At 33.4% G+C, this 11,752-nt stretch overlaps 1 protein-coding gene across 1 annotated transcript; it reads left to right on the plus strand.

The window, feature by feature from the left end:
* The first annotated feature begins 458 nt into the window (after positions 1-458).
* LOC144434593 (putative oxidoreductase YccK) lies at positions 459-11,180 on the plus strand. The gene is made up of 8 exons (XM_078123064.1): positions 459-508; positions 2,316-2,463; positions 3,632-3,694; positions 4,448-4,585; positions 5,126-5,179; positions 9,106-9,264; positions 9,861-10,091; positions 10,862-11,180. Exons 2-8 carry the CDS (start codon positions 2,350-2,352, stop codon positions 11,117-11,119), a joined length of 1,017 nt encoding a protein of 338 aa, XP_077979190.1. The 5' UTR covers positions 459-508; positions 2,316-2,349; the 3' UTR covers positions 11,120-11,180.
* The last annotated feature ends 572 nt before the right edge of the window (positions 11,181-11,752 follow it).

Genomic DNA, 11,752 nt, shown 5'->3' on the forward strand with positions numbered 1-11,752 from the left:
GTGTCTTTCTGTTTGCTTGCATGTTGTCCATTTCATAATACCCACAACAACAGTTACCGAACTTTGTTTTTTTTTCTTTGCATCAGAAGTCCTGAACTTTGTGGTCGAAGGTTTTCAGTTTCAAAAGTGGGTTGAGAGAATTGTTTTACACTTGTAGTCCTGGAAATGGACACATTTACTGGTTTTATCTTAACAGGTGACACGCCTCCTTTGTTTTAAGACTCCCCAGGCCTTATAAATCGACCCTAAACACCAAAATAATCCATTAAAAGCAACAAAAGAAGACTTCTGAACAATTTTGATACAGCTTTTGTCTGTGAGCTTAAAAGGTCCCTCGAGGATTAAGTGCTTTACCGTCCATTCTTGGCATAGAGCCAAGACTCCTGCACTAAGCCAAGGCGCGTCATACGATAAAAGTATTTCGTAAGTTAGGGGGTGATACTGAAGTTCGGTGAGTACAGTGGACGTCGATGTGTATCATGTATGTGTTTGAGTTGTCGAAGCTACGGTAAGTATGGAGTTCATTCTTTAGCCGTTTTTTCAATGTACTAAACTACGGGATCACTTTCTAATCTGGCGATTTCTCCTAGAACCGAAGCCCTACTTTATAATAGCCTTGTGTTGCTACGGTACAGACTCGTAAAATAGCTATGAACGTTGGGTGCAACACGTAGCCGCGTAGACCTGTACGTCTACGGTGTGTATTGAGGAAGGTTTCGAACTTGCCAACTACTTAGATACCGTAACTGGTAATGGAATGAAACTACCAGTTGCGTAGCCATACAAATATTTTCAAGTTGATACAAGTTTCAGGTCTGGGTCCTCTACGATCCGACACATATAAAAGCAACTCAACCAACGGTGTCATTTCTCATAAAATGATTAGATAGTCAGCTCGTTTCGGACAACTGAAATTTGAAGTGGAGGCATACACACGTGGGGGTGTAAGGTGAAGGTGTAATGTACATGTTTATTTGGTGACCTTCTGTTGACTCACAAAACAGCCATCGAGATGTAAAATATTTGTTTGGTGTGTACACTTAGATATATGCAGTAGGGGCGTGAGAGAGATTTATTTGTTCCAGGTCTGGGAGCACTCGATGTAAAGTGCGATGTACTCTATTTAATAGGGATTTCATAATAGTTTAGGAATTTCGTTACATTGTAATAGTTAATTCTTATAACAATAGCTATTGTGTAGCAATTTAAAGTAATTAACCAATCAATGTCTTGTTATTTAGTTAATGTTAGGAGTAAGTCGTCTACAGTTATAATGGTATTAAATTGTTCAACTTGTAAAAATAAAAAACCTCAAAGTTCAGTTAATTTATTTCAATAGTCATGAATAATTAAATCAGTTTATGAGAAAAGCACATTTACAATATATTTTGTTTGGTTTAGGTGAATTTTTTATCACAGGACAAACAAACAAACAAACAAAGAAGGCTTAAGTTACTCTCATTTGATTGTGTGTAACTCACAAAAATAGAAGACGAAATATCTACATATATATTTATGTGTATGTATATGTGTATGTGTGTGTATTAATATATACATGCACACACATACATAAATCATACACAACAATATATATATATATATATATATATATATATATATATATATATATATATATATATATATATATATATATATATATATATATATATATATATATATATATATATATATATATATATATATATATATATATATAGGAAGTCAGTGGTAAGATTTGTCCGTAGTACAGTGCTCGATACGTCTGCACGCAGAGCGGAGTATATGTTGAGGGTAGAAGAAAATCAAGTCGGGTTTTTCGTCTCTACAAGCCTGTTTCGTGAGTAAATCACTCGTCAGGAGATGTTGATGTACATCAACATCTCCTGACGAGTGATTTACTCACGAAACAGGCTTGTAGAGACGAAAAACCCGACTTGATTTTCTTCTACCCTCAACATATATATATATATATATATATATATATATATATATATATATATATATATATATATATATATATATATATATATATATATATATATATATATATATATATATAATATTCAAAGGTATAAGGTTATCTGGACATTTTTAAATACAACTCCCTGAGTGATAAAATGATAAGTGCAGGGTAATCTCAAAGCCTTTATTTCATATATGATGTGATGTGATGTGATGTGATGTGATGTGATATGTTGTGATGTGATGTGATATACTATAATATAATATAGTATGATATGATATGATATGATATGCTATGATATGATATGATATGATCTGATCTTCACACATTCAATCTTGTTCATTCCTCACAGTAGATTGATATACTGAAGTAAGCTGACAAATAAAATGGAGAAAATTACTTTACCAGGAACAGAACTGAATGTGTCCAGAGTTTGTATTGGTTGTTGGCAGTTCAATGGAGGGCAATGTGACTTGACATGGCCAGCACAATCAGAGCAGGTATATATATATGTATAGCACATGGAAGGATAAGCCTTGAAACTTGTTGTGGTCTCACTATAATTGAAAGCTTATACCTTTGTGATTTGGGAGGTAGGCTTGAGGTAGTGAGGCACTGATAAGTCTCTGGGGGTAATGGAAATGTTTGGCTGGCCATTATTGAACTGTATAACAGCTACTATCAGGGGTTACCTATAGATCACTTGTCAAGCCCTCCATTTGACAAACCCAATAAACTTGCCTTGCCCTCTAATATCTGTATCCCTGTTATTATCTCCATTTTTGCTTCTGTCCCAAAATGTGCTTCACATTTGCCAGTGCCACTATATCATATAACAGTGTATCTTACCAATCCATCTTTGTTCTCACTCTGACATAATTGTTTTGTACATTAATTCACACAAGAATGTATATTCTTCAATGATTTATTGACCGAAATATATTTCTAGATCAGCAAACGAACCTAATGTACTGTGATAATACTTCGTTTTCCAACTTTGTAATATAGAATATTAGTTAAAGAAAATAGTCTTATGTACAGTCTTCTATTCTACTTTATAATAGACATATGTCAAGTACATTTTATAAATCATTTATTTATTCAGTACATGTAATATATGGGGGGAGGGGGTGGGGGTTTGGGGGTGGGGGTGGGGGTGGGGGGTTATTAAAGGTACCAATACATAGTCTGGCAATAGCTGTTGATGTTTACAAGAGTTTCCAACATTTAAAGTGGCCATATGGATGAGAATTGGGGTATGTAATTTGGATTTTTAATTTATAAAACAATTTTATCACAGCTTCCTACTTGAAAATTCAACCAGAAACAACGTATGCCAAGTCCTTGTTTGTAACTCAATAAATGGCAAAAGACTGGTAAGTGTGTAAAATGTTTGTTATTGTACGTACAATAACAAACTTTTTGACACATTTTTTTTAGATTTTTGCAATGTATTGAGTTTCAAACACAGACTCTGTCTATGTTGTTTCACTTTGATTTTTCAAGTAGGAAGCCAAGATGATAAAATTGTTTTATAAATTAAAAATCCAAAATAAATACCCCAATTCTCATCCATATGGCCACTTTAAATGTTGTATACATGTAAAGAATAATAATAATAAAGAATTATATATAAACTTGTCTTTTCTTCATGGTGTTTCTATGCAGACTTCCAGAGCTATTGTTGATAAAGCACTTGAACTAGGAGTGAATTTCTTTGACACAGCAGAGGTAAGGATATTTGGTGATTACAGTCTTATTCAGTTGGCCCTCAGACCACTACTAGAGGTTGGACCTTGTAAAACAGTAGATGACTCAAAGGACAAACTTGGTAAACAAAGTAAATAAAACAAACTAAGCTCTTTTCACAAGGAGATGTTAAATGTATTATAATCATATTTATATATGTTTTCCTATTTGTCATAAAGGTGTTACTTGAAGTTTGATCTTATGAACTATGTTGATGGGTGTACAAGTTAATGTACAATGTATATGCACTTTTAGAAATACAAGTCTGAAATCTTTTGCCAAACACTCCAACACATTCCCAGTTAACAAATCAGTGGTCAACATGCACAATATTGGAATTGATTTCATGTCATCATAAAAATAAACTAAATTTATAAGAATCCAAAATGGCTGCTGAATTCTGTGTTTTATTAACAGATTGTCTATTTACTTGAAAAAGATAATCACCAACAAATTTCCTTTTATTATTTCAGAAAATACCAGGAACAAAAAACTATAGTTTCGAGATATTTGAGTAACTTTGATTTTTAGGCAAATCCATGGTTACTGACAAACACTCTTTTTTAAAAATGAAATCCTTATATTGGCATCGCAAACAATACTATTTATTTTCAATGCCCTTTAAAAGTGGGAAGAAATACAAAGGCATTGTTGAAATAACCCCGATGAACAGTTTGTGGTGTGCAGTGAAAACTTGACCCAAATAGTAAAATCACTTCTTCTTTTTAATTTCAGGGATATGGGGATCATATGTCCGAGAAAGTACTAGGAAAATGTCTTGGAAATAGAAGGAAAGATGTCGTCATAGGAACCAAATTTGGCAAATATAGAGACGGCAAGCAAGTTGAGTACACAGCTGAAGACATTGATAAGGTATGAGTTATAAAAAATGACACAAATAAAATGAAACACTTTTAGATACAATGAATTAATGTTGTATTTTGTGCACAAAAATTTCAGTGGAAAGATAATTCTCATATTTTAGTTCCTCTTTACTTTGGCAGAAAACAAATTCTGACTATCGTGTGCTAATTATGACTACATGATGATGTGAGTAAATGTATTGATTTGAAATAAATGTATCTGTCAAATGGATTCCATTTTCACATTGATTTATCTTGGTTAACTTAATTTTGTATATTAAAGTTTAGTGTCAAAATAGATGTTAATTTCACAGTGAATTCTCAGGAAATATTATATTTATTGTATATTATTTTTAAAAAAATTATATTTACTGTCGTACTAAAAGTTTTCCTTTGACTGATGTTACATACTTTAAACACTAGAATCTTTCAAAGATTCATTTTTAACATATAACATTTTTAAATTCTTTGATATTACTTATTTTAAACTCTCTATAGTGTTGTAATATTTAATTCTGCACATACTATTTTTCCGTCTGTTATTCTGCAGGCCCTGACAGCAAGTCTTCAGGCACTACAGACAGACTACATTGATTTGTATCAGGTACGTTGTACATATTATGTTTTATAAAAATACACAACCATTATTCTAATACAGGTAGCAGCTGTAATCAACTCAGTAATCATTTAATGGGTGTCTGAATTCTATTGGATAGTTTAAGTATAAGAAAGAAAGAAACAAACTAGTTTGGTTGTATGGAATATCTGCACCCTAATCTAACTTTATGTGACCTACAGTGTGAGCACTTCAGTGGAGGTAGACTGACCTTTGACATTGCGTAAACAAACACATTATTGTGCCAGGGGTGTGTTTTTCTTTGCCTTGTGACGTCCCTTATACATACTTTGTATACAAGCACACAATCTGTTCTGTTGTTGGATGAACTACCAGGCTTTCCCATTGTCCGTATTCTTACAAATTTGAAAAGAGCATTTGCATGAGGTTGTCAGGCAGTTTAGCTCCCTCTTATCATAATACTTTTGGGGCTATAATAGTGTCTTTAATTATGTATTTCAAGCATGTCTCACCCATGTAAAGTCCATTATTGTGTAAGTGTTAATGACTGATTCTTGCCATTTTTACACTGTTTGATAAAAACTGATGAAAGTCATGTAGGAATTAAGTTGGTTTCAGAATTTGTGCATACATATATGTATTTCTAATAATTCATAGTTGATTACAATATATCACTCTACAGTACCCAATACTATGATTATGATTGTAGTACTTACAGGGTTTATAGCTTGATTCATTCTCTTACAGTGTATTTTTAAGGGTGTTAAGTCATAGATAAACTCTACTTTTTATAATTTCCAATGATGTTTTATGGGGTGTATGTGTGTGGTTGGGGGGGGGGGGGGCGGTTATCACAGAAAGACGTGTGTTGTATGAAAATTCCCTAATCATAGGATCGATAACATGAAATGTCTTCATTCTTTAGAAATACTTTCACAGCATCAGAATAAAGGTAACTGACCAAATGATTGTGACTGATCCTAATAACAATAGATCTGGGGTTTTTTTTATTATACAATGGATCATGTCTTGAACTTGGGCCTTGATGTGTCACATCCCATCTGAAACCTCCCTCCTGCCTGGGGTGTTAAAACAGGGTTCCCACCAAAACTAAAGTATATTGAGGTATGAAAATCAACTATGCAAGTTTAATACCCCCTCCCCCTTGTTACCATTGTTCCCAAACCTTAACAAAAAAAACTACCTTTGGGAAATGTGGGTTGGTTTTTAAAAGACCAGTTTCAATACAGTCTTTGGTGTAATAACATACAACAACTACTTGGGATGTACCATTCAGACTTGCCTGGACCTGGATGTTTGTAGATTCTCATTTGTTGCATACTGACCTTTTTTATTCAACTTTAAACCAAAATTGGATCAGAGTGAAAATAAATACTGGTAGTCATTTCTGCATAACTGTTTCACAATTCTAGTACTAGTTTAGTTATGAATGAGGAACATGTCGACAAATGTAAACGCAATTTGCTCACATGCTGTGTGTCACACTTTTATGTTGTAGAACCTAGAACAGAGAGGAAAAATGGTAAAATTTTAAGTTTCTTTCAAATCAAACCAATTTGTGGATCGGAATCCATTAATAATGATATGCATAGACATTAAAGGAAAAAAGAATTAATTATCAAATTTAAGTCCTCGTTTTTAGTTTTACTATATAATTTTAAATCATGTTAGATTATTCATTTGGTTTACACAGATGAAAGACACTGAATACATGAAATATTTTAAGCCAATTTTTCACTGAAAACGTTATTTGTTATTAAAGTTGAAATAACCGTAAAGCAAGAAAACGTTTTTCACTAATTATTGTTAGTTTTTTTCTGGAAACCTAAACCTGCGTTCATGTATTGGCTGTATATATGTGTATGGCTGTTGCTGCCTTCATTTATCTTATTATTCATAAAGGAGAATGCCATATCTGAGCCAACACTAAAACTATAAAGCCCTCAATCTTTTGAAATTTTAGAGATTTATGATCATGTTGTCAGGAGGTGAGAAAGGTCGCTGTCCCCAAGAAAATGACCTCATCTATATCTAGACTAGCAGCTGTGAACTCTGTACAGTCTTTACTTGTGCAGGCTGTGTGTAGTGTTAGATGACAAAAGTCAACACATTGTGACAAGTAGGTACTCCAGAAAGTGGGCTGCTAAGTATTTGCTAAGTGTCTCTATGTCAATATTCAGTAGCTGGCATTTACTATTGACTGATGAAGAGATTCACCTCTCTTTCTTTATCTTCAAAAGGTTTCAGTCTGGAATGAAAATATTAGTTCTGAGCTAGCCTTTCTCTTGTTACTTTAAAGGTTTCTCTAACATTAATGCGTCATTTCCTTATTATGCTGCATTCAGATTAAAGAGAATATTTTAATTCATAACTTTTCAAAACTGATTTGCATATTTTAAAAGGTTTAATTTTCTATATTTCATATGTACTTTGATATAAAAAAAAAACAATTCAATTTTAGAATAGACTAAATCATACATTCTGTTATGTTATGGAAATGTTATACTTTCACTCTGTATCAAAGCAATTAACACATAGTACTGTAGATTATTATTATGTAGATTTTAATGCCCACATTTTAAATATTTGCCAGTTAATTCATTTGATGGGGGGTAGGTGGGGGTGGGGGGTGGGGTGGACTCAATTTGTGTCCAGTCTGTTGACACCTATGACCCAGAATGTTTACATCTTAATATACACTGTAAATACTATCACCCAATTTGCTTGGTACTCAAAATATTAGTTTAAAGTTTAAAAATATTTCTAAAATATAATGAATTGAGAGGACTGTTGTTGTCTTTTACAACTGCTGACATCAGACCATGGATGAACGGAACCCTTTACAAACAGGGATAGTAATCACATGAATTGGATTAATAACACTTGTCTCAGCATGTTGGAACATCAGAGACTTGTATTACATACCATGGTTTGATAAGAACAGTTTTATGGCCTCTTTAGATATACATGAAATACCAGAGGAACTGTCAATTGTTTGTGAATGTGAACTATTATGTAAAATAGCCATAAAACTGTTGTTATCAAATGATGGAATGCAATACAAGTCTCTGTACTTCCAACATGCTGTGCCAAGTGTTATTAATCCAATTCAGTTGTTTACTTTCCCTGTTTGTAACAAGTTCCATTCACCCATGGTCTGATGTTGGCAGTTGTAACTCTATTTAGCATAATGGCCTATTGAACTATTGAAATATTTTTATTAGACATAATTTCCCTTAGCTTATTTTCTACTGGGAGGGTTATTAAAAGTTGACTATATTATTAAAAAATTCTCTTCTTTAACCATAATCCTGTTAGTTTTATCAAAATGGGATAACACCAAATAAAACTCATTCATAATTGATGATTCGTTTTGTGGATTTTATGTTTTAATGTAGATTTTCAGATATTTTGTTTCTGCATTATATTTTGGCCTATACTAGTATCTCATTTCATATCATTTGGCATTGTGAATCACTGAATGGTAATTTCTCTGATCCAATCATTGAATGCGATGACTCTGTGTCATATTTCAAAGCAGTTATTTTAGTCACAATCACTACCAGTACTTGTGATATTGGGATGACCGTTTGATTTTCCTAGCAGTGCTATATATAAATTTAGTCCATTTTGTTGTGTGGATCTATGGAATGGTTTTCACTTTATTCCATGGTTTGTAAACACAAATATTTAATCATATTGTTGGATGTGCTTTCTATTTTAGGAAATATTAAAAGATATATTTCCTTCTTTATATAATATTACTTTAATAGTAAATGTAACTTCTGTGTGAACATAAAGTAATCCATCGATATGCCATGTATATTTTGGTTAATTCTCCCCCCCCCCCCCACCTCCCCACCCTGAGTATGACTTACTGTACCCATTTTGGCCACTCATTTCAGAAAAAAAAATGATTTTATTATTAACAGGCACACTGGATGGTAAATTGTAAAAATGTCAAGGAAACTGTAACAGAATTAAAAAGACAACAAGCAAAGGGAAGGATACGGGCATATGGAGTCTGTAATTTTGGACCAAAAGATATCACAGATGTATATGATAATGAGGGCAGTATATGTACTAATCAGGTATGTCAATGGACCTTTTGTGTGTTTGGGGTGTACGTCTGGTACACCAAGGGTGCACCCAAGCACTGGAAATTTTGGTAAGGGTTTCAGCTGTATGGTGCCCTCTAGAGGTGTTGGTATCTAATGATGTAAAGTAGTGATGTAAATTTGATACTTGAGATGATATATTAGTGACAAATGAAATTGAACTGTTCAAAAGAGTTGTATTGCATAGCAGCTAGTGCTGCAGAGTTCACACACTACTTCATTTTCATAAGGGATAAGGGTGTGTGTGTATGTATGTATGTGTGTATGTATGTGTGTGTGTGTGTGTGTTAATTTTTGTACATACATATATATATATACACACACATTGACATTTTGATCCATCAATTTGTTTTAAGTCTATATGTTTTTATTTTATAACAGTATTATAACAATTTTACATCATATTAAGTTCAGAAAAAGTCACAGTGAAACCATGGACTTTGTGCACATTTTTTTTTTAAAGATATTTATGATTGTTAATTGTCATACACCTTTCTTGCAATTTCCTTACAAGATATTACTAATGTCACATATGTTAACAATATCAACAATGTTTGGTATTCATATAGGTACCGTATAATTTACTATGGAGGGCCATAGAATATGAAATAATTCCAGAGTGTTTAAAGAGGAACATTGGTGTGTTGGCGTATTCTCCACTCCAACAAGGCTTATTATGTGGTCAGTTTACAAAACCTGAAGACGTACCTGAAGGGCGTCGCCGCACACGGCACTTCAGTAAAGACAGTACAAAACATAGTAGACATGGACAGAAAGGTGCAGAAGCAGAAACATTTAAAGTAAGTTGATATTTCACTTGTTAGTTTTTTGTGGTATGTTAGTATTGTATTTGTGGAATCATGATGGTTGAATGATTAGAGTGGCTGGCTTGGAATCTGCAGGTTGCAAGTCTGAGCTTTGGTGCTGGCATTTCAGTGTTTACTCTGAATTTCAAAAGTCCTTGGACAAGATTTGAGCCATGATTGTGTCCCAGTCAACCCAGCTGTATAATTGGGAACCTGGTAGGATAGTGGTCACAATGTGAATAGAAGATGCAATGGATTGCTTGCCCCCTGGAAGTTGTGGAAATATTGAGGGTCGTTGTGCCATTATAGGGCCATACCAGGGGTAATAATTGTAAAGCACTGCGAGTATACGTATTGGAAAGCATTGCATAAAATCCAACATTAGTAAATTACTACTTGATTCAACCCACTACAACGATGTGAATTTAAGTTAGTCACTTTTATAGCGTGATTATACTTGAAATGAAAGTCATCAGATTTCCTTTTAAGGAAACTGATAAATAGATGAGGACATAGAATTATTTTAGGCTATTTTATAATAAGCAAACATACCTTACCATTGTAAATGAATCAAACAGGTTTAATTTATTCATAAATTAATTTGCTCAAATCGGTTTAAGTAACTTTACAATTAATTACTTGCTTATGCATTTTCAAATAAATGCACATTTCCTACTATCAGTATATTGGTTGTAATATATCAAACACCAAAATGTGATTTACCAATGAATGAATAATATTTGCTGTCATTCTTCCCATCTCAGACAATTGACAGCATCAGAGACATCTGTAAAGATGCCAGCGTTTCCATGCCAGCAGCATCGTTGTCGTGGCTACTAGCACAACAGGGCATCTCAGCCGTCATAGTTGGTGCAAGGTCTCCAGAGCAGGTAGAAGACAACTGTAAAATAGTACAACTATCGACAGACACAGTCATGAAATTAGATGAATGTACGGAAGATTTGAAAGATGTCTTCGGTAGTAATCCTGATATGTGGTCACCTGTGTCCAGGTACCATTGAGGTGAAAGTCGTAGTTTCTTATTTGTTAATGAGAACAAGCTATGGTTGCCCCTGGATACCATTGAGGCGATGAAGCTAGTACAAATGTTGGTTGCCCATAGACACTGTTAGGACAGTGATTTGGTGCTATATCAGTTCTAGTAAGTTCACTTTTTAACAGACAAGTGTGTAACACTTATGTTAAATTGTTTTAGTGGTGATTGGGCAACAGTGACGTTAAAAGACTTTTTAAAAAGTCAATCCTTTCTATAAATTGCACCCTCTATGAACTAAACATAGCAGAGCTGTGATAGTAACATTGATTGATGTGTAAAACGGTGACTTACTCAAAAAGACAACATTGTCATTTGTTTAGTGAAATTGAAATGTTTGTGACCCATTATATACCAACTATGTAGAGGGGGCTGTTAACATGAGTGTACATGTAATTATGCTGTAGTATGATTTGAAGGTGCAATTTTTTGAAATGATCAATAGTCAGGGCTTGACAGTGAAATGAGACAAACAAGGGTATTTTAAGTTTAATGAATTGTTATGCAATGCCTGCAAAGATAAATTAAAATTAGATATTTGCATTATGTACCAGAATATTGCTATACATACTCTCTCCCTACCTTCAGCTTAATGATTGTG

This window comes from Glandiceps talaboti, chromosome 4 (assembly GCF_964340395.1).
Source record: "Glandiceps talaboti chromosome 4, keGlaTala1.1, whole genome shotgun sequence".
In the NCBI taxonomy this organism is placed as follows: domain Eukaryota; kingdom Metazoa; phylum Hemichordata; class Enteropneusta; family Spengelidae; genus Glandiceps; species Glandiceps talaboti.